Here is a 23,393-nt window from a genome sequence, read left to right as displayed (position 1 = left end):
TACAAAAGTAAACTTACTAAGTAATTTCATTTCGGTTTTTGTTGTTGTTGTTTTCACTTGGCTGTAGTAATTGAGGAAAGTAGTGTTATAAGAACAGAACAGATGGTCATGTCAGAATAAAATAAGTAAGATAATGGAAATGACCATACTGAGTCCCCTCCTAAGCCTTTGTGTCTGATGTGTCCTTCTCCCATCCTGCCCTTACCTGGCTTCTTTTCCATACAGTCCCAGATGACTACTTTCCTGTGTTTTTAATGGGTAAAATGCCTGCTGCTATTTATATAACCCATTTGATTCATATTCCTCTTTCCCTTTCTCATGCTTTAAGGTGGTGGTGATAGTTCTAGAATTGAGATTCCTAAGTCACAGAAGAAAAGCCTCAAACAAAAAAAACCAACAGGTGCAAATCTGAGCAGAGGAGAATGTGGAGAGTTGTTGAAACAAGATGTCTCAGATTCAGGCAACCTTGAGGAAGATGAATTGGTGGAAGAGGAAGAAGGGCAGTGCAAAGAGGTACATAATAAATTCCATGAAACACTAAAACAAGAAAGTGAAAACCTGGGCCTAAATAGATATGAGGAAAATCTATGGGCAGCATTTCCCTCAAGTACAAAAGTAAGTGTACAGGGATGATTCAATTGGAAGAGTTTGTTAAGGGTAATACAGGTAAGCGACAGTAAACTATTTTCCTGTTAATACTCAATCACGTATCTGTATTCAATCATTGTATTTTGATACTGAAAACATCTTGTTCATAGCCAAACTCAGACATTATTTTCAATATTTTTATTATGAGATTGGAGAGTTTTGGAAGGAGAAAGACAGGAAACTTCATTCTTTCTGGAATCTGTGCACTTTCTGTTATGTAAAACTGAGGGAATGGATAATATCCATTAGAAGTTGTAGCCATTTAGTAGAATTCATGAGGTAATGACTGGAAATGAAGAAACAAAAGGAAGTTTTGAATGAAATTGAGGGCAGGAAACTAGTGAAATTGTGAGATATGTAGGCAGAAAGAAGACTTTCTGAATAATATCAATGAAACTGCATTTAGATTGACACAAGGAAGTGCTTCTCAGAGGTTTTGCATAGCCAGAGATGAGGTTTACAACATGAGGCACTGCAGTTTAATTGTGCAGATTCCCACTAAAAATTGTAGGCCTTTAGAAACCATGTTGCACTTTGCTTCATTTAAGTCTTACCCAAGAAAACCGTTTTCCAAGTTGTTAATGGGTGGTGAAGTAGATATTGATTTCTGTGCTTTTCAGCTGTTTTGGTCAATCTGTTTTAGAAGGAGTCACCTAAATGGAAAGAAGAACAGGAGAAGGAAGATACTAGAAGGAAGCTGCAAACGACAGTTTTGGGGGATGTGAAACATTCTGTTTCTAGTAATAAACATCAAGTCCGTAAAGTTTCAGAAGACACAGCTTATGCGAGAAGTGAGTTTAAATATGATCCTGATTGCTCCTCTATAAGTATTAATGTTCAGTAAATAAAGTAAAATGATGATTATCCTCAAAGATGATAAACTTTCCTGTTACCTGTGAACCCTAGCCTGCTGTGGTAGAGAAGGTCTGCAGCTATTGTTTTTTTTCGTTCTTACCTAACGGTCACAAATGGTGGTGCTGGATTCCTAATGATTACGTATGATGCAAGTTTCTTTATTAATTTTGTTGCTGTGTTCTCCTTGATGCCGTCTGAACAAAACAAGAAGCTAATCTAATCTATCTTCTGTGTGACAATATTGTTTCCCTTTCGGATGCTACTATCTGATTGAAAAGCTGTGGTTTCTCAGGGCTTCAGCCAAAAGCAGACCTGAGTCAAACTCAGAGAAGACTCTTCCAGTACCTCAACTTGTTCAGTTGTAGAATGTAGGAGATAGATCTCTCCTTTGCTAAACCTTTGTGGGCTTGAGAGCATGACCAGCTCAGAGAGAGTTGGGTAATTTGGCATAGACCCCAGGGTGTGAAAACAGAAGATACTATTTCCATTGTCTGACTCCAGAGCACTGCTTGTTGCAGTAGACTTCTTCAGAGCATGTGTAGCTATTGGTCAGATGCTGCACAGAACATTGTCCAAACATGGTGAACGTAGCCATGTCAGCTGTCCTGCTTGGGCATCTTCTGCTGGAAAACAGATGAAGAGGAGTGAAGAGAATACTGTGATGTGACTGGATGTAAAGTTACCCTTGAGTGGGACTCACTGTTTGGTTTGTTCTTTGCTGTAGAATTACTGCTCGTCTTTCAGATCCTTTATTTGACTGATGGGGTATAAAAGTGTAGTGCAGTATATTTCTCAGTGTCTGTATTTCTCCTTTTTTTTTGTAGAAGCCCAACCCACAGTAGGAGCAGAGAAAAAGGAAGAGTCTGATTCTCCTTGGGATTCTGAGGTACTTTCTGTGAAATGTGCATCTCCCCGGTCTGTGGGAGAGCCAGATGAGAACTACGTGAGAGCTTGCCTTTGCGTTGAGCCCTGCCCCTGGTGAGGCTTATTTACCCCATATTGCTGCTGCTCTATGTCCTGTATCTGAGGGTCAACGAAATACTTGTAGTGTAGGTTCTGTGTGGAGATAGTACTGGGACAAAGTTAGGTTAAGCTTCTTGTATCGGCCCTTTGGTTGCAGGCTTTTGAGTTGATTTTCTAGCACAGTAGTGAAACAGAGTAACTACTTCCCCTCTAGCCTTTGTTGTTGGGAAAAAAACTAATTCCCCACTCCTTTCTTAAAAATACGAGACTTTCTAGATAGCTTAATCGCTATCAGCTTTGCCTTTTTGGCCTTTAAGCAAATCAAATCTTGCTTTTGCAACGTAGTGATGCACTCACTCAACATTGTGGGACATGTGCCCCAGCAATGTAGGCTGATATTTGAATGCCAGGTGCAAATTTGATGCCAATGTTCAATCAACACAGAGCTGCAGCTTCTTGTTCACAATCAACATCTTGATTTCCTGTGTTAATTTCTTGTGTGGCTCTGTGATTTGCCAGCCTTAATCAACATTATGGAATAGTTTAGATGAATTGTGAGGATTTTTTTGCCCTTTTATTTAAAATGCAAAAGCCTTTCTTAGATTTTATTTTAAAAAAATTGTTTTGTACAAATTCTTACGCGTATGTACTGTATTGTACAGCCGTGTTCTGAAGGTTCGAGGAAAGCATCTCCTCCTGTGTTTCTCCCACCTGCAGTTGAACATGGAGTACGCTTGCAGAGTGTTTCAGGGGAGCACAACAAGGGTAACTATCTGATAGATTGGATTTGTCTGTGTTTATAGACAAGTGAACTTTTTCTTTTGTTTTCCTTGTTAGTCCTGTTGTTCAGTGAGTATGTGCTGTAGCAATGAAGTGCTTGGCTGATGTTAATTAACAGCAGTGAACACTGAACTTGCTGGCCTGCTTGATTAGTCCAGGCGGTTCTTGCGTTCATTATGTATACTTTTTGGATATGTGTTTGTTTGGGTGTTTTTCTTTGCTTTAAGTGGTTGCTTAAAGTGGTGGGAGTGGTATCTGGTTTAAGATTTAGCTGTGAACCCTAGCCTGCTGTGGTAGAGAAGGTCTGCAGCTTTTGTTGCTTTTCGTTCTTTCCTAAAGGTCACAAATGGTGGTGCTGGGTTCCTAATGATTATGTATGATGCAAGTTTCTTTATTAATTTTGTTGCTGTGTTCTCCTTGATCTGCACAAAACAAGTAGGTAGTCTAGTGTGCCTTGTGTGTGACACTATTGATTCCCTTTCTAATGGGTACTATCAGATTGAAAAGCTGTGGTTTTTCAGGGCTTCAGCCAAGAGCTGACCTGATTCAAAGTCAGAGAAGACTCTTCCAGTGCCTCACCTTGTTCAGTTGTAAAATGTAGGAGATCTCTCCTGTGCTACTCGCTTGTATGCTTGAGAGCATGACCTCAGAGAGAGGTGGGTGCTTAGGTACTCACCCCAGGGTCTCAGAGCAGAAGATAGTATGTCCGTCTCCAGAGGATATCTTGTTGCTGTAGATGTTTTCAGAGCTCGTGTAGCTATTGGTCAGTTGCTGCTCAGAAGGTGTGGAAGCAGCACTCACGGTGCATTCACTTTTCTCTTAGTGCATTTTATGTGCAAAGAGTTTATTTTGGAAAAGCATGAATAGTCAGCACTCAGGCTGGAATCAGCAGTTATGGTTTTCCAGAGTGGACGCCATTGCTCCTGTCTGGCTCATTCCTGTAAATTTTCCTTGCGTTTCTGTGTGAGTCAATGCTGAGTTTGTTTTACATAATGGAGTAGCTTAGAAGAGAGAACTGACTGTGGTCTGCTCTAGATGGGAGTTTGGTGGTCAGAAGATACTAGACTTTGAAGTGATAAGATTTAAAATGCTTGCAGTGTTCTGGACTGTATTGGAGCTGTGAGCTTCTGTTTCATTCCTAAATGTCAGTTTCTTATGTATGTACCTGGTCAGAAGTTGCAGGATTATGAATCATGGTCAGGTGAGGTATCCCTTGATAGCACTAAGCAAGGAGCCGTGTGTGTTGGCAGCTTCCTCTTAGTGTGAGGTTGTTTTGTATCGTGCTTTTGTGGTATGTCCTGTAGAGTGGAATGTGATAGTAAGTGCCAGATGATGGAGGTGTAGGCAAGAGGGAAGATGACTCAGGGTGTCCATATGCTGAGACTGAAGCATGCTGGAGTTTCTTCCTTAACGTTGTCCCAACACGAGGGACATTGTCATGTCAGCCACCATTCTTATGCATCTTTTGCTGGAAAAGAAATGAAGAGGAGAAAACAGAATACTGTGATGTGACTGGGTGTAAAGCTACCGTTGAGTGTAACTCATTTCTTGGTTTGTCCTTTGCTGTAGTACTGTTACTCATCTTTCAGATCCTTTGTTTGACTGATGGGGTATAAAAGTGGAGTGCAGTAAATTCTCAGTGTCTCTCTTTGTCCATTTTTTTGTAGGTGCTCTGCCAGCAGTAGGAACAGAGAAAAAGGAAGAGTCTGATTCTCCCTGGGATTCTGAGGTACTTTCTGTGATATGTGCATCTCCCCGGTCTGTGGGAGAGCCAGATGAGAACTACGTGAGAGCTTGCCTTTGCGTTGAGCCCCGCCCCTGGTGAGGCTTATTTACCCCATGTTGCTGCTGCTCGATGTCCTGTATCTGAGGGTCATTGAAATACCTGTAGCGTAGGTTCTCTGTTGAGATAGTACTGGGACAAAGTTATGTCAGACTACTTACGTTGGCCTCCTGGCTGCAGGCTTTGGAGTTGATTTTCTAGCACAGTTTTAATACAGCAGTTTATTGCTGCTTTTAAACTTATGAACTTCTCAGGCATATTTTTGTGAGGATTTTTTTTTTTCCTACTATTCAGATCTATTCTGCTGATCCAGTCAGAGTTTAACGGATGCCAATACACTGAGCAACCCAGACATTTAGATTTTTCTGTATAGAACCTCTGTCTTCTCTAGATAGACTTAATCTGATTTTGAAAATCATGTTCAGCAGACACCAAGTGTGCTGGCTGTGTTTATCCTTTCTGTCTGATAATTCTCAAGATGAGAGTGAGCAGGGTCTGTAGCTACTTCCCCTCTAGCCTTTGTTGTTGGGAAAAAAACTAATTCCCCACTCCTTTCTTAAAAATACAAGACTTTCTAGATAGCTTAATCGCTATCAGCTTTGCCTTTTTGGCCTTTAAGCAAATCAAATCTTGCTTTTGCAACGTAGTGATGCACTCACTCAACATTGTGGGACATGTGCCCCAGCAATGTAGGCTGATATTTGAATGCCAGGTGCAAATTTGATGCCAATGTTCAATCAACACAGAGCTGCAGCTTCTTGTTCACAATCAACATCTTGATTTCCTGTGTTAATTTCTTGTGTGGCTCTGTGATTTGCCAGCCTTAATCAACATTATGGAATAGTTTAGATGAATTGTGAGGATTTTTTTGCCCTTTTATTTAAAATGCAAAAGCCTTTCTTAGATTTTATTTTAAAAAAATTGTTTTGTACAAATTCTTACGCGTATGTACTGTATTATACAGCCGTGTTCTGAAGGTTCGAGGAAAGCATCTCCTCCTGTGTTTCTCCCACCTGCAGTTGAACATGGAGTACGCTTGCAGAGTGTTTCAGGGGAGCACAACAAGGGTAACTATCTCATAGATTGGATTTGTCTGTGTTTATAGACAAGTGAACTTTTTCTTTTGTTTTCCTTGTTAGTCCTGTTGTTCAGTGAGTATGTGCTGTAGCAATGAAGTGCTTGGCTGATGTTAATTAACAGCAGTGAACACTGAACTTGCTGGCCTGCTTGATTAGTCCAGGCGGTTCTTGCGTTCATTATGTATACTTTTTGGATATGTGTTTGTTTGGGTGTTTTTCTTTGCTTTAAGTGGTTGCTTAAAGTGGTGGGAGTGGTATCTGGTTTAAGATTTAGCTGTGAACCCTAGCCTGCTGTGGTAGAGAAGGTCTGCAGCTTTTGTTGCTTTTCGTTCTTTCCTAAAGGTCACAAATGGTGGTGCTGGGTTCCTAATGATTATGTATGATGCAAGTTTCTTTATTAATTTTGTTGCTGTGTTCTCCTTGATCTGCACAAAACAAGTAGGTAGTCTAGTGTGCCTTGTGTGTGACACTATTGATTCCCTTTCTAATGGGTACTATCAGATTGAAAAGCTGTGGTTTTTCAGGGCTTCAGCCAAGAGCTGACCTGATTCAAAGTCAGAGAAGACTCTTCCAGTGCCTCACCTTGTTCAGTTGTAAAATGTAGGAGATCTCTCCTGTGCTACTCGCTTGTATGCTTGAGAGCATGACCTCAGAGAGAGGTGGGTGCTTAGGTACTCACCCCAGGGTCTCAGAGCAGAAGATAGTATGTCCGTCTCCAGAGGATATCTTGTTGCTGTAGATGTTTTCAGAGCTCGTGTAGCTATTGGTCAGTTGCTGCTCAGAAGGTGTGGAAGCAGCACTCACGGTGCATTCACTTTTCTCTTAGTGCATTTTATGTGCAAAGAGTTTATTTTGGAAAAGCATGAATAGTCAGCACTCAGGCTGGAATCAGCAGTTATGGTTTTCCAGAGTGGACGCCATTGCTCCTGTCTGGCTCATTCCTGTAAATTTTCCTTGCGTTTCTGTGTGAGTCAATCCTGAGTTTGTTTTACATAATGGAGTAGCTTAGAAGAGAGAACTGACTGTGGTCTGCTCTAGATGGGAGTTTGGTGGTCAGAAGATACTAGACTTTGAAGTGATAAGATTTAAAATGCTTGCAGTGTTCTGGACTGTATTGGAGCTGTGAGCTTCTGTTTCATTCCTAAATGTCAGTTTCTTATGTATGTACCTGGTCAGAAGTTGCAGGATTATGAATCATGGTCAGGTGAGGTATCCCTTGATAGCACTAAGCAAGGAGCCGTGTGTGTTGGCAGCTTCCTCTTAGTGTGAGGTTGTTTTGTATCGTGCTTTTGTGGTATGTCCTGTAGAGTGGAATGTGATAGTAAGTGCCAGATGATGGAGGTGTAGGCAAGAGGGAAGATGACTCAGGGTGTCCATATGCTGAGACTGAAGCATGCTGGAGTTTCTTCCTTAACGTTGTCCCAACACGAGGGACATTGTCATGTCAGCCACCATTCTTATGCATCTTTTGCTGGAAAAGAAATGAAGAGGAGAAAACAGAATACTGTGATGTGACTGGGTGTAAAGCTACCGTTGAGTGTAACTCATTTCTTGGTTTGTCCTTTGCTGTAGTACTGTTACTCATCTTTCAGATCCTTTGTTTGACTGATGGGGTATAAAAGTGGAGTGCAGTAAATTCTCAGTGTCTCTCTTTGTCCATTTTTTTGTAGGTGCTCTGCCAGCAGTAGGAACAGAGAAAAAGGAAGAGTCTGATTCTCCCTGGGATTCTGAGGTACTTTCTGTGATATGTGCATCTCCCCGGTCTGTGGGAGAGCCAGATGAGAACTACGTGAGAGCTTGCCTTTGCGTTGAGCCCCGCCCCTGGTGAGGCTTATTTACCCCATGTTGCTGCTGCTCGATGTCCTGTATCTGAGGGTCATTGAAATACCTGTAGCGTAGGTTCTCTGTTGAGATAGTACTGGGACAAAGTTATGTCAGACTACTTACGTTGGCCTCCTGGCTGCAGGCTTTGGAGTTGATTTTCTAGCACAGTTTTAATACAGCAGTTTATTGCTGCTTTTAAACTTATGAACTTCTCAGGCATATTTTTGTGAGGATTTTTTTTTTTCCTACTATTCAGATCTATTCTGCTGATCCAGTCAGAGTTTAACGGATGCCAATACACTGAGCAACCCAGACATTTAGATTTTTCTGTATAGAACCTCTGTCTTCTCTAGATAGACTTAATCTGATTTTGAAAATCATGTTCAGCAGACACCAAGTGTGCTGGCTGTGTTTATCCTTTCTGTCTGATAATTCTCAAGATGAGAGTGAGCAGGGTCTGTAGCTACTTCCCCTCTAGCCTTTGTTGTTGGGAAAAAAACTAATTCCCCACTCCTTTCTTAAAAATACAAGACTTTCTAGATAGCTTAATCGCTATCAGCTTTGCCTTTTTGGCCTTTAAGCAAATCAAATCTTGCTTTTGCAACGTAGTGATGCACTCACTCAACATTGTGGGACATGTGCCCCAGCAATGTAGGCTGATATTTGAATGCCAGGTGCAAATTTGATGCCAATGTTCAATCAACACAGAGCTGCAGCTTCTTGTTCACAATCAACATCTTGATTTCCTGTGTTAATTTCTTGTGTGGCTCTGTGATTTGCCAGCCTTAATCAACATTATGGAATAGTTTAGATGAATTGTGAGGATTTTTTTGCCCTTTTATTTAAAATGCAAAAGCCTTTGTTAGATTTTATTTTAAAAAAATTGTTTTGTACAAATTCTTACGCGTATGTACTGTATTGTACAGCCGTGTTCTGAAGGTTCGAGGAAAGCATCTCCTCCTGTGTTTCTCCCACCTGCAGTTGAACATGGAGTACGCTTGCAGAGTGTTTCAGGGGAGCACAACAAGGGTAACTATCTCATAGATTGGATTTGTCTGTGTTTATAGACAAGTGAACTTTTTCTTTTGTTTTCCTTGTTAGTCCTGTTGTTCAGTGAGTATGTGCTGTAGCAATGAAGTGCTTGGCTGATGTTAATTAACAGCAGTGAACACTGAACTTGCTGGCCTGCTTGATTAGTCCAGACGGTTCTTGCGTTCATTATGTATACTTTTTGGATATGTATTTGTTCGGGTGTTTTTCTTTGCTTTAAGTGGTTGCTTAAAGTGGTGAGAGTCGTATCTGGTTTAAGATTTATCTGTCTGAGGATTTGGATATTTCTGGATAATCAGCAGAAGAAAAATATCATTTGGTTAATCTTTTTGTTTGTTTATTTAATTTTTTTTAGTTTCCTGTTTTTCTTTAAAACTAAAATATGTGGGCAAATTCTTGTTATGTTGCTGTGGGTTTCCACCTGCAGCTCATGGCATTTGCTTTATGACCATCCTGATTGATCATAAGTGTGCTGGAAAGTTTTGCTATTGGAATAAATCTTTTATCTTTTTGAGAGTGCTTTGGCAATGTGGGTTATAATATGGATTCAATGACATAGCCTAAAAGGCAAGTCCAATTTTATTTTTGTAAGCAGACACCAAATCTTAGCAAGCTTCTGGAATCCATAAATCAACTTACCAATTGTCTTTAATGTCTGCTTCATATGATTCTGCTAAGCTTGAAATCAGTGTGGGAGGGGTGAAGAGGTGACTGTGGTAGTCTTTCTAATGTATTTCCATGTTACTTGAACACCTAGTGTTCGAAAATCAAGTCTTGATGATTTATTTTTAGTATTTATTTAGATTTATTATCTGTCTGAATGCGATCTCTTTTCACTAACATATCAGATACACCACTTGGCAGCACTTCCCTGTCTACCAAAGAATCCATCCATGATATTTCTCCAATTTAGAGAGATGAGCTCTCTAGGTAGCTAACATCAGTTGCTATTTCTTTATCCTCCACTCTAGTCACTCCATAATAGAAGGTTGTCTGGGCCTTGGAAAGTACCTCCTTTCTTAAACTCTTTAAAAACAAGTGTGATGTTTCCCTTTCTCCTGTCACTAAGGGTTTTACCTGACTGCCACAACTCTTTAAATATGGTGGATAGTGACTTAGCAACCTAATTTACCCATGATCTTGGAGGTCTTTTCCATCCTTTGTGTTTCTGTGATTCTGTGAGTTCTTGTTTTGTCTGTTTTATGTAGTCATGTGAAATGTAGTCCAGTGATGGTGTGGGACGTGGCAAAGTTAGATAGGATAAACAGTCTTTTCATAGCTCATTTTATGTCATCATTTCATGTATTTTCTGTTCATCCTTCCTATCCTTCCTCGTGTCTGTTTTTTTTCTATAATCCATGTATTTGCTCAAAGATCAGGTATTAAGAAATATATGTGAAAGTTTGTCTCAAACTCCTATGTTTGGGTTTCAGCAAGCTGTATTTCTTCTGCAGAGTGTTATAATTCCTATGGTACAAGTATTTCTAACTCTAAAAGGGTTAAACGAGACCCTTTGTGGCACAAAACAAGGAGAAATGAAAGTAGCTAGAGGAATCTAGCCGATTGCTGTCTAGCATACAGTGTGTCATGTATGTATAAATATAGTTCTACATGTAAACCATTTGAGATTCTTAAAGGTGTATTTCTGACTGATTTTCATCAAATTTCCCTTAGGAATGAAAGGGAAAATGCCCTGAGAGGGATTAGTTTGCACAGAGGCATCTTCAAACTGTTTTGTAATATTATGTTCAAATCGTAAATAATCATACGCTTGAGAGGCTGTGTTAGTTTGTGCTATTTTCTCACAAATGCAATGATTCAGGATGTACTCTAGGTATAATTAATTTGTAATAAGTCATGTTCGTTATAAAGATGTAATTTTTTCACTGTAGGTGAGCGCTCAGAATCTACCGTTCATGTGTCGTCATCAGCTAAAAAAGAGATGGTCAAGGATGCCACTGAAAACTTTGGGAGGCAGGTATGTGAAACCAAATATTGTGTTTTTCCTTGCGTGCAATTCTGAGAAACAGTGCAGTCATGTGGTGGGTTTTTTGTTTTTTCCTATGCAAAATACATACTCATTTGGGAGCAAAATTTTATATCATGTGATTATTTCTTTGACAAAACACGCCAGATTTTCCTCTGTGTATTAGAAAGATTAAGTAAAAACCTGAAATATGATCTGTCAGTGCTTTCTCTGCCTCTGCAAAATATCTCCTTATCTGATCAAGTTAGTAAGTGTTCGAAAATATTTTTTGAAGGTCATTATGGAGGAATATAGGCTAGGCGTCCTGTTTGTATTGAGCATACAGGACTGGGTAGGGATCTTCATTGAGTGTCTGGAGTCTTCTGTAATACCTCAAGGGAAGTGGAGGAAGTAATATCATCATACATCCAAGGCACTGTGGAAGAGGGATGTGATTCATTTCAGCAGGTAGAGAGCGGAACTTAAGTATTGGAAGGTGGTAGCAGATGTGCAAAGTGAATGGAGCTTGGAAATGAAGTGGCTGAGGCAGGTGGTGACTGAGATGCTCTCCATTGTGAAAGATTTTTGTGGAGTTACGATGTGGAAGGAGAAAAGGGCCTCTATAACCAGAGTAAGAAGGACAATAGTTGTGGTTCCTTGGGATGCCAAGGCTGCAGACCTTGTTCAGAAGGGAACACAAACCAAGGGCAACTTTGCAGGGACTGTGAAGTCAGAGATAGTGAGAAGGCTGGAGAGAGGAGCTGGTCAGTGAGCTTGAGGCATGGTACCGTTTGGATAGATGTCTCAGTTCTTGATTTTGGGCTGAGGGCAGGAATGAACAGGTATTCCTTGTAAATATTTGTCTTGGGAGCTTGGAATAGAATTTAATAATTTTGACTCTGAGGAGCATAAGTGATTGTAATGTAGCCAGTCCCTTGTTGTGGTTAGTAAAAAAGCTTGTTATGATCACTCACGCTTGTTATGAACGCTCACCAGCAGGGGGTTTAAAGGGACAGTCAGTAGAAAGTTGAGTATGGGAAAATTTGGGCAGTTGTGTTTTCTGTTGTTACTGATTGGTTTTGATCTGTTTGATTGGTTTATGTTTGTAAACTAGATCCTTCTGTTTTGAGGAAAAAATAAATAAGGTATCTTTGTTTTGTTGTTGTTGTATGATGGGATGAGTTTGCAATGTAAATTATATGGCTTAACGGTAATTTCATTTTTCTTGGTAATTTTTCTGTCTTTACCTGCTTACTTAAGGATAAATATGTTTTAGAAACTTGATAGAAAATACAGCACATGAAAAGCAGACTGACAAAGCAGAAATTTCTCATCAGGAAGCCCTAGCAGAAAATGAGGAATCCCACAGTGCTGACAAGCAGTTAAGTCTAAAGCCGTGGGAAGAAAGATACAAAAAATGTGGATTGAAAAAGAGAAAAGGGAGTTGAAAAGAAATTTTACAAACATTACAGCAGAGCTGAAGCAGCTGTTTGGTGAAATTAATGAATCTGAGAAAGCTCCATCCCTTGTGGCAGAAGTGTCAGAAGATGACCTCATTGAAGAATTGAAGAGTCTTTGTGTTTCGTCTTGTGTGACAGAATCAAGTGATAAGTTAGAAAGTAAAGGTGAATTTGGAGATGTGAAACTTAATGTAGACCTAAAAGAACCCAAACCTGAAATAGTTATTCTGAGTCTCTGTGTCCTTCCTGATCACAATAACTTAAATGCGAGCATGGAAAATACCTGGAGAATACCAGATGAAGAAGGCTGCACTAATTACACAGATAATACAAAAGTACATCTATCAAAAGCAGAGGAAATGGAAGAGAATGAGAATGGGATTAGTAGAGATGTAGAGGGAAGTCCTGAGTATTCCCTGAGACATTGTTTAAAAACAAATATTTGGGATGACATTTCTAATAATCTTCCTAATATAAGACCTGTTTCCACAAATGGTGAAAGTACACTTGGCTTTATAAGTGAGAAGAAAATTGGCAAGGACATCTGTCTTAGTGACAGTGTTCCCAGAGACTGCCTTATCAAAAACAAGGAAATAGGAGAAACAGAAATCAAAAATCTTTTCCCGCATGCTCAGCAACCTTGTGGCATGCTGAAAAGGAATCTGGATGAAGAACTAAAACAAGATGTGGAAAGATTTAAGAGTAAGGTAGGAATGCTGCAAATGGTATTCCTGGCTTTGGAAAAAGAGAAGGTAGAGCTACAAAAAGAGGTAGAAGTTCACCTGCTTTTCCTTATTCTTTAGTCTTTCTCAGTATCGGTGGTCCTGTTCATGTTAGCTATTGATCATTAAAAGAAGGTGCTTTGTGCAAATTGGTTTTTTTGTCTTAAGAGAAGAACGTTACTCATAAATAAGGAAAGCAGTGGAGAACTGTGCTTTTCCCCATAATGTAATCAGAAGGTTTTGAGAAAGCAAAGTGTATTGTTTCAGTTTGACAATAGGTGGCAGTCATTTCCAGTGTAAGTAGTTATCACCTCATTACCATAAAAAGAAATTCATACAAGTACACCAGTTTTGATTGTCGATCAAGGAATGAAAATAGCTTCTGAACAGGGTCTTGATTTATCTCTTCATTTGCTGTGGTTTGTGCATGGTGTGCCTTCATTGCCTCTCACTAAAATTCCTGATTGCTGTGAAGCTGTTTCTGCTTTTGAGTTCAGTTTGCTTTTTTCCTCATCATTAAGGAAGTACGACATCATACATCCACTCATACTTTGTGTTTCTACAACTACTGTTGTGTAGTCCATCTGATTTCTTATCCATCAGTAATGCTTCTATTGTTTGTTTCCTTAGGGCTGCTTTGCTTTTTTGTTTTTGTTTGATTGTTATACTTCAAGAGTGAATTCAGAGTATATTTGTTGACTTGGTACATTTTGTAGAGTAATTTTGGGGGAAAATCTTTTTTATTTTACATTATTTTAAAAGTCAAGCTTAGATTATTTGGTCTTGGATCTCCTTTAGAATCAGAAAAATATATGAAGCTTAATTTTCTCTTCATAGGTTGAGAAGGAAAAAAGGAAGCAGAAACATTTCAAAATGCAAGCAGTGGAGAAACAGGAAAGTCTTGATAAATCAAATACACCAGTGGGCAATATTACCCATCAACCAGTAAAAGAAAAGCTTGCTCTAAGGAAGAATGAAAAAATGATAGAAGAAAAACACACAAAGAATTCTTCATCTGAGGAGAGACCAAAATTACTTGAAATGCCAGTAAAAGGGTAAGCTAATAAAATAATCCGTAGAATTAGATTGTTTTAAATCTTGTAATTGAAGCACTTTCCTCGGTATTGAAAGCTATGCTGAGTAGTCCCCTGCTCCCCAAACTGTTTTAAAAGTATATTTTTCAAAGAACTAAATGCACAGTGGAGGTTCAGATTAATTTTGCTGGAGGTGATAGAGGTCTTAATCACAGAATCATAGAATGGCCCAGGTTCAAAAGGACCACAATGATCATCTAGTTTCAACCCCCCTGCTATGTGCAGGGTCACCAACCACCAGACCAGGCTTCCCAGAGAATTTCTTCCTTAACACTGACTCTAATCGTGTCTTTAGAATCTTACCTCCTATGCCTAATAAATTAATCAAGAACGAATTCAAAGCCCTTGCACGTGGGATGGAGGAAGCCCTTGTGTACACAGTGAAATGCTCTGGCTGGTGAGCTGATTCGCTGAGAAGCCTCTGGGGGCTTTGGCAGAGATTAAGTGCAACATGAGTCAGAATGATCTTGCAGCTGAGAAGGCCAGCAGCATCCTGGGTTGCAGAGTCAAGAAGCTGAAGGGAGGAGTCCATCCCTACTTAGCATCTAGTTGGTCTGTGTCTGGAGCACTGGGTCCAACTTTTGGCCTCCAAGTACTCGTGTGCATTTCTTTTTATGGCCTTCAAGAGATCGTAGTCAACATGTGTGAGTTCAGTAGAGGCTTTCCAGGCTGATCACAGAGCATGAAACTCTGTGAGAATAAGCTGAGGGAAATAAACTTCAGGATGTGCCAACAGTCTCCCAGTACGTGGAAGGGGATTGTAAGTAAGACAAAGCCGTTCCTGATTTGGCCTGGATTTGATTCTAAACATTTTTCAGAATTCCCAAACATCTGTAAATAGAAGGAATTAATTTTTTCTTCTATGTAAAATCTCAAAACAGTATTAGCTATACATGATAAAAGCTGTACTTTTTGGGAAGCTAAAGACTACATGTAAATCTTTCTCCTTTAGAATAAGCTGCTTCAATACTGATGTTACAGCCAATGTTTTGAACTACTTGTTAGTGGTTGCTGATATTCAAATCTTTTTTTGAACACTATCCTTATCCTTTAATTTATTAAAAGAAATGAAAAGGTTCATCCGCACATGGTAAGCAGTTGTTATAGTCTTAGGGAAGGCTTCTTAAAAGTTTTTGATTTGTCTTAGATAAGTGATGTGATGTTTTATCGGTATTACTTGCAGTCATTATGAATCTGTACTATATAGGTGATGATCAACTTATTAAAAACAGTGTATTTTTGTTAGTAAAAGTTCGTGGTTTACTGTTCATGTTTACCTATGTCGACATGGAAATACATGATGAATTTTGTACATCACTTAAGGGCTTATTTGTCAGTCTTGTGCAGCTCATGTATAACGTGTCTTCCACCACTAATGGAATGAAACTAGAGTGATGTTAAAAGTTTAAAATTGCAGAAAAACTTCTATATTTGAAAAGGTGTGACATTTCTACAGTTTTAAGTTGTTTCTCCTGGTTCATGATGTGGCATATTTACTTTTTTGTCAGTGCTTTAATTCCTCAAATACTCTCTTTTAAATCCCAGATTTTTTGTGAAACAAGAAGAGGAAAAGAGACATAGAGCTGAAATGCGATATGAAAAAACAAGAAAGCAACTAAAGAGGGAAAAGGATCAATATTCTAGAGAGACAGAGGAAAAACAACAACTTGAGTTTCGTGTAAGGAATTTAGAAACAGAGTTAATAACGCTGAAACAGCTCAAGAAACAGGTATATTAAATATATATCTTCTGTTTTTCTGTTTCTTTCAAACTGATATTTTATGCTAGTATGTTCAACTTGTTGGTGAAAGAGACATTAGGCAATTATCTTGGTGCATTTTGAGGACCATTGTCATGAAACCAGCGTGAACAAACAAGTTCATGATACCTTTTCACATTTTTCAGAATTATAGTTTGGTTTGTGCTTCAGGCAAAGCTTCTCTTTGAGTTATTTTTCCTAATTACTACAGAACTCTGTGCGCGTGTGTGTATATGTATGTCTATATCTATATATCTATATATATATTATATGTGTATATATATATATATATAATGTTTTTATTATTATTGTTTTTTTTCTTCAGAAGGAAATTACAGTTACTGTTTGTAGTATTCTTTCAAGTATACTTACATGAATTTAAATTTAGGCCTAAATGTTACTGTTTACCTGATAATCTGTAAATTGCCTCAGTTGCTTACAATCAAGTCTGAATCCAGAAAAACTCTCACCTTTATTTTTATTACAAGTTTAGTGGCTTATTTAATGCAATTGAGATGATGATGTTCTCACTGTACACAACCTGCATGAATTCTTCAGTTCTTACATACAGTTTTGAGGGTCTTTTCACTGGCCTTTACCTACTTTTCAGCATTCCTGTCATGGTTCTACGCAGTTTGAAATATACCTCGGAAATTCGGTCTGTTGTGTTGTATTTTTCCCCATAAATAGTAAGCCTCAAATTTTCAGAACTTGTATTTGCAAACATATTAAGAACATGTGAAAGTGGTCATTAAGGATCCTCAGTGGCCACGTTGCTCTGGCAGAAGCAGTAAGTAGTTAGCATCACCTCTTTCAGTCTGCCTGGATTTAACAGGGACATCATTGGCATTAGTTTACCTCCTGGTCTGCTGTTCAGCTGGTCAGTCCTCTTCTGTGTCTCACTTCATTAATAGCCTTTGGAAATCTCATACAACTCAATTTATCCAGCAGTATTGCTAGATTTTGGTAAACTGAAAATGGATTGGCACATTTTCTGAAGCATTTCTAAATATTAGTAGAAGAGATGTAGACTTAAGACCTTGCAGTGGGGTAAAGTAAATGTAGTTATTGTGTTTTTGGAAATCTTAGTCATTTGTTTTGTGCAGTTCTTAGTGTTAGTGCTCATATTGATGAATAGATGTTTTTAAATCTTTGACTGTAAGCATATGAGTGTCCATCTCTGGTTTTAGTATGTATATATAGTTTGTTAGAAAGATAACTTGGGTTTCTACTTAAACTCTGTATGTTTCCAAGAATAGTAGTTCTAGTTTGTTTGTTTTTTTCTTGTGTTATAGAGGGAGATTCATTAAGTATAAAACTTCTATGATGCTGATTTGTGCAAAGGACTCACACTATCCTTATAACTTTCAATTCAGATAAATCTAAAGATGTTTGTTTGCAAACATGGAAAATTGATATGCAGGTCATTCTATGATTTTATGATAAATGACTCTTAATAGAATTAATAGAATGTAAGAATAAAAAGAATGAAATAGGAAGGTATTGCTAATTCTGATTTTGTTCAAGATTCACAAGTTCAACTATATTACTGTAGGTTGAAGAAGAGCGTGATGAAACACAGAGACAGCTCTCTAATGAAAGGAGTGCTAGAGCTCTGCAAGAAGGAATTTTGAGCAACCACCTGTGGAGACAGAAGGAGCTGGAAGAAGAGACAAGAAAAACTATTAGGAAAAATTCAGAGGTAAGCAGTTCCATTCCTAATTAATTTGGTTATACTTCACTGTGCTCATTCTAAAACCTTAAGAAAAATAACCTTTTGTGCCTTTTCGTGGATTATCTACAGTTTATCAATATAACCAAATTTTGTTACTGTTGTCTAAAAACTCTGAATAGCATCATCAATCCCACATAGACCTGAATTGCATGTGGAAGTAGGAAGCCACTGGAAAATAAGACATTGTGTTCCCAGTCTCTTAAACTGCCTGCTGTTCTTCACTGTATAGTTGTTACAATCATTTCTAAGGTTTCTACCCGTGAAATGTCCAGATATCTGGAGATTCACTAGGAAAGAAGCTGGCTGAGGCTGTTTGTGATCCTATTACTTGGCTTTTGAATTCGTTATTATACTGTCATCACTTTCTTGTTTCCATGTCCTTCATCTTTTTGCTTAATAAATTATTTTTATCACAGCCCATGAGTTCTGTTTTGTTTCCTGTTCTCTCCCTCATCCCACTTAGTGATGAGAGTGTGGTGCCTAGCTGCCTGATGGGTTAAACCTGAATTTATTTCCCAACTAACTATTCATTATTGTCCTTTATCACACAGAAATCTGACACTAATGACAGAGAAAAGGATCTGCTACACAGAAATCAGTTACTGCAAGAAGAGATTGCTATGCTAAGACTAGAACTCGATCAAGTAAAACGTAAGCACCAGGAGGATGAAGGAAAATACTTAGAGGAAAATGAGTCTTTGAAAGAAAAGAATGATTCTCTTCAGAAGGAACTTAAACTGAGTGAGGAAACCTTAACACAGACAGTATTTCAGTACAATGGACAGCTGAATTTACTCAAGACGGAATCTGCAATGCTAACTTCCAAGCTTGAACAGAAAAAAGAAAGCAAAGACAGACTGGAAACAGAGATTGAATCATTCTGTTCCCGCTTGAATGCAGTGGTTCAAGATCTCGAACATCATCAGTCATTGAAAAGTGATGCCGAACGAACATTTCAGAGAGAACGTGATGAATGGCTTCGTTTACAAGACAAGCTCCATCGTGAGCTCTCTGAGGTGCGAGAGAGCAACAAGAGCTTGTCTCAGCAGCTGAGTAAAACGGAAAGCAAAGTTAATAGTCTAGAAAACGAGCTTCACCAGTTGGAACAAACACTTCGAGAAAAAACACTGCTTTTAGAAATGACACAAAAAGACTTAAATCAAGCCCAGTGTCAAGCAAAAGAAAATGAGCATGCGTGGCAACTTGAGAAAGATCAAGTCAGTAAATTTATGATAAAGCATGAATCTATGCAGGAACAATTGGCCCAGCTCCAAAGTGAAAACCTTTTACTCCGTCAGCAGCTGGAAGATTTGCGGAACAAGGAGATCATCAAAGAAAAGGTTGTGAATGATGTCCAGGACAGATTTCATGATATGTTCAACAAACTCAGAGCTGACAGTGAAAAGCAGGTTTACCTCATGGAAGAGAGAAACAAGGAATTAAATACCAAGTGTACTGATTTAAAGGAACAAGTCTTTAAATATGAGACTGACAAAGTAGAAAGAGAGGTAAGCTATACAATTAGAATAAATTAAAATGTTTCAATTCATAAAATGATTTTGTATTTCTGAAATGCATCAGGTGTAAGTTTTACACATAGGACCAAATTGTGTTGTTTTGTTGTGGTTCATTGTTTTTTCTCTTAGAATTAAGGAGGACCGGTAAATGACTGAACTGTATAATATAGTCAGTTTAAAGGAGTAAAGTCAAGTTTCATGTTTTTCCTCATGTTTATCTGTTTCCTTAGGGTTTGGTCAGACAGCTGCAGCAGGAGCTTGCTGATGCTCTTAAAAAGCAGTCTATGTCAGAAGCTTCCCTTGTAGTTACTACATGCTACCGCAGTGACCTTGAGGAAGACAAATTGCACTTGCAGAAGGAACTGGACAGGATTAAAGCTAAGGTACAGAGAGGCTGTAACTTACACATAAAATCTGAGGGTGATTTTTCCCTGTTTCTGGTGAAGAAGAGAAAAATAATGTTCTGAGAGCAAGTACCAGAGAGAGCTAAGGAGGTTAGCAGTGATACCCTGTCATAATTCACGAAGCTGGTGAAATCTTTGCCAGCTGGCCTCCTCCTCTGTAGTGAAAGATAAGTGTTACTAGAATCATCAAAAAGCCAACTAGTTTCTTTTGCAAGTAGGAGCCGTTCTTCAGCCCCACAGCTAAAGTTCTTCTTGTGGCTCCAGGGTGTTGTAGCAGTGTTCTTTCTTTTCCCAACTTACTTCCCTCTCCTGGTGTCAAACACAATTAAGAATTTATTTGTGGATGGGATGTGTACAAACTACCAACTATCTGAAGCAACATTACACAGGTGCTCTGAATTTACAAATTGTTTTTCTGTGTCTTATAAGGTTGGTTGTAAACACTATAAGGTGGTCTTTATCCCCTTAGTCTTCTCAACTTGCCCCTTGTCATCTGTGATCACAGTCATGCCTGTGCCAAATCAGAGCAGAGAGTTCAAAGTATAAGCAAATGTCCTCCTATCCTAGAAATAAATTCAGGGGTATAGATTTAAAGACAAGTATATGAACTGCATTGTTCTGTGCACTTGGTGTCCATGACTGGGTGGTCTTCGACACGAAGTCATTATGTCTTTAACTGGAGAAGATCTGTATTTGATAAGCTGCTTTGCAAAATGACCTGGTGTCTCAGCAGGTTATCGCTTTTGGTTTGGCCAAGTTTGGTGTCTGATTTCTGAGAAAAAGTAGAAATACTGGACAGCTGAATTTGAGTTTTTCTTTTTTGCTCTCTGTGAGAGTTGTAGGTTTTTTCTGAAACATCTACCATAACAACATACTAATGAGCTGTGAAATCACTTTAGGAAAAGGATGAGGTTTTTTTGGTTAATATTTTCGATAGAATAGCAAACAAGTAATTTCAGGATGTCACAAGCCACTGAGAAGGTAGGATTGGCAGTGTCAATGCTCATAATGGTGTTATAGAAAATCCTTTGTACAGATGGGAGAGGCCAGTGTCACAGATGATGAAATATCATCTGTTATTGTTCATTTGCTAAGAGAAATGAAGGCTTGAATGAATTGGAAACGATTCCAGTACTTTGGGTAGGGGGTGTATGTAGATACATGCAATATCCAAATTCTTCAGTGCTCACTGAGCTCTCTATACTGAACCTAACCGGGCTGCTGAGGATTCTCATTGCTACTTTACAGTTACATGACTCTGAAAAACAGCGTATTCAATATGAGCGTTGCATTCAAGATTTGAAGACTGACCTAGATAATAAGGAAAGACAAATATCAGCTTCTAACCAAAAAATGAAAGACCTTCTGTTAGCAGCTTCCAGAAGCAGTTCTACAATAAAGCAGCTGGAAGAACATGTCCAACGGTAAGAAAATAACAGAGTGAAGCAAGGTTTTGCTTTCTGGGATTCTCTGAAAACGTCAGAATTGCCTTGTTGCATCATCAGGGTAAAACATGATTTTAAAAGAAGCTCTTGCTTTAAATAGCATTCTTTCACACCATTCTTTTGCAGTGTGCGCTATTATGGATTTGTCTAATAAGATCTGTGCTTCTCTTTAAGGCTTGAAATGGAAAATGCCAGGGTGGAAGCTGCTGCGCAACACCAGGACAAGAGAACTGAAGCCTCAGTAAGCCAGTCATAAACTTCCCTTTTATTTATTTATTTTTTATTTTTTTATGTGAGCTTCTGAGCCTATTTAGATATTTTTCGTGGGGAAGTTATGTGGTTTTCCTGGGGATCATAGGGGAGCTGAGTCATCTGAGCTGTGGTGTGACTGTAGGGTACTCTGAAAATCCTGATGGTCTATTCTCCAGTTTTGAGAGTTTTCCCATAAGGTAAAGGTTGTAAATCTCCACCTTTCACTGCTGCCATTTCTGTCTTTGCAGTAGTATGAAAATGTTTGTGTTAATCAGCATGATTCTTTTGATGGATAGGACGGACAGTGTCAGCAGGAGGGAGATGTGTGGTTGAGATCTGGGAGGGGAAACCTGGATGTGAGAAATCTATTTTATCTTCAGAGCTTTGTCATAGTTTCCACCTGAGCTCATTAGGTTCTTTTTCCATTTGTGAATATGTGTTGGTACTTTACTGCCCCGCAGGGGGCTGAGGTAAGGAAAGAACAACTAGGTGAAGTAATGCTGTGCAGTCATTGGCAGGCAGCTGGGAAGTAGCTGGTGCACATGCATGGCTTAGCATCTTGTGTAACCCTGGAATATTCTTTAATTAGTTTGCTGTTGGAAAATTAAGCTGCTATAGGGAGAATAAGAAGGATCTAGTGGAAGGGAAAAGCTGTTGATTATCTGCACCAGAAAAGTCTGAGTTCTTTTCCAGGTTCCTTTCCTGTCATCTTCTTTTGGTGATATACCAATTAGAAGGTTTTTAGCATTTTTAACACTTCTGTATTTTACCCATACATTGTCACATAGGGAGAACCGACATTTAACATATCCTGTAAAGACACATGAGGAAGTTTTATGAGTTTGTCATATAAGCCTTTAAGCTCAGGTTTTTATGTCCTTCTGTACGTCAGGGATGTCTCTCTTTTTCTTAAAATGTGCTATTCAAAGCATGTAGACAACTTTCATTCTTTACAAAGGGAACTGAATAAGCAAACTTGTTTACACACAAATGCATCTGTGATGCAAATCTTTGCTCCTTTGTGTAAAAGGATAAGTAACATTGCTGTTCTGAAAACGTTTTCTTGCTCTGAGGAGATCTGCAGTTATTTCACAGTCAGTAAGTGTAGGGAATTTTAAGAAAACTGTGAGTTAATGTTGTATGTGTGTCTTCTTATCTCCAAATGATGTAACCTCATTTTATCGTATAGAGAGCATTCACTTTTTCCACTAGCATTAAGTGCTATTCTTGACGGTGCTTCTCAAGCCATCTTTTATAAACTCAGTGTAACATTCACTATAGATCCTTAGTTGTGAGAGCTTAGCCCTGCCTCCATTTGAGTTAATAGTTTATAATGCAGTTCATGTGCAGTGTTGTCTCTCTGGTTATCTTGGCATTCCCTTTGTCATTGTTGTTTCCATAGATACAAAATCAGAATATGTTGGCTATGACATCCAGAGGCTCATGCATGATGTGCGAGGAAGATCGAAAGTCGAGAGCCCACCTTGAAGACCATATTGCTAAACTGAGTAGGGAAAATGCTGAGCTTTTAGAAGAAGTGAGCCCAGAAAACAGTCCCTAACACCTAGCCAATACCCAGAGCAATGCTGACATTTTCTTGAGTTCTTACATACTCTGATTTTATATCCCTGCTACTCAGGCCCTGAGTACTATTGTGATTTGGGTGTCATGAAGGAATTGAATAAAAGCCAAGAGAATATCTCGGAGTTGTGCTGTCAGAAAGACGGTGTGGTTTGATACCAGTTGAGCACATGGAGCAAGGCAGCAGTTCCTGTGTTCTTTATTTGATTTCCTTCTGGTTATTGTCTGACCCCTTGATTTCCAAGCAGGATTAAAACACCCCTTATTTTCAGTGCAGTGTACGGAGGAACTGCTGCATGTTTTCAGAATAACAGGAGCTTAAAACCCTTGCAGAATAAATAAGGTGCAAATGCAAACTACAGAACTAGTTGCCAGTTCTCCTGTAGTTTGTCTGAAAAAACACCATGAGGAACAGCAACTAAATTAGTAAACACCCACAAATAAGATATGGAAGTAATGACTGAGAAGACACTGGT

The 23,393-nt window shown here is 38.8% G+C and overlaps 1 protein-coding gene across 1 annotated transcript in view; it reads left to right on the top strand.

Annotated features, from left to right (window-relative positions):
• The window catches only part of LOC146756633 (ankyrin repeat domain-containing protein 26-like), a 41,593-nt gene that overhangs the window by 10,064 nt on the left and 8,136 nt on the right, over positions 1-23,393 (top strand). Inside the window, exons 11-22 of the mRNA XM_085524244.1 lie at positions 329-513; positions 1,292-1,439; positions 2,328-2,482; positions 10,357-10,361; positions 10,855-10,960; positions 13,968-14,185; positions 15,770-15,953; positions 17,539-17,685; positions 18,270-19,226; positions 19,466-19,618; positions 20,888-21,063; positions 21,259-21,325. Of these exons, the coding sequence (XP_085380370.1) occupies positions 329-513; positions 1,292-1,439; positions 2,328-2,482; positions 10,357-10,361; positions 10,855-10,960; positions 13,968-14,185; positions 15,770-15,953; positions 17,539-17,685; positions 18,270-19,226; positions 19,466-19,618; positions 20,888-21,063; positions 21,259-21,325 (2,501 nt within the window). The remainder of the gene's footprint in view (positions 1-328; positions 514-1,291; positions 1,440-2,327; positions 2,483-10,356; positions 10,362-10,854; positions 10,961-13,967; positions 14,186-15,769; positions 15,954-17,538; positions 17,686-18,269; positions 19,227-19,465; positions 19,619-20,887; positions 21,064-21,258; positions 21,326-23,393) is intronic.

Source organism: Coturnix japonica, chromosome 26, assembly GCF_054131305.1.
Source record: "Coturnix japonica strain WE chromosome 26, WE-NBRP24, whole genome shotgun sequence".
NCBI lineage: Eukaryota > Metazoa > Chordata > Aves > Galliformes > Phasianidae > Coturnix > Coturnix japonica.
Note: the sequence above shows the minus strand (reverse complement) of the source record. Positions and strands in the feature narration are given on the sequence as shown.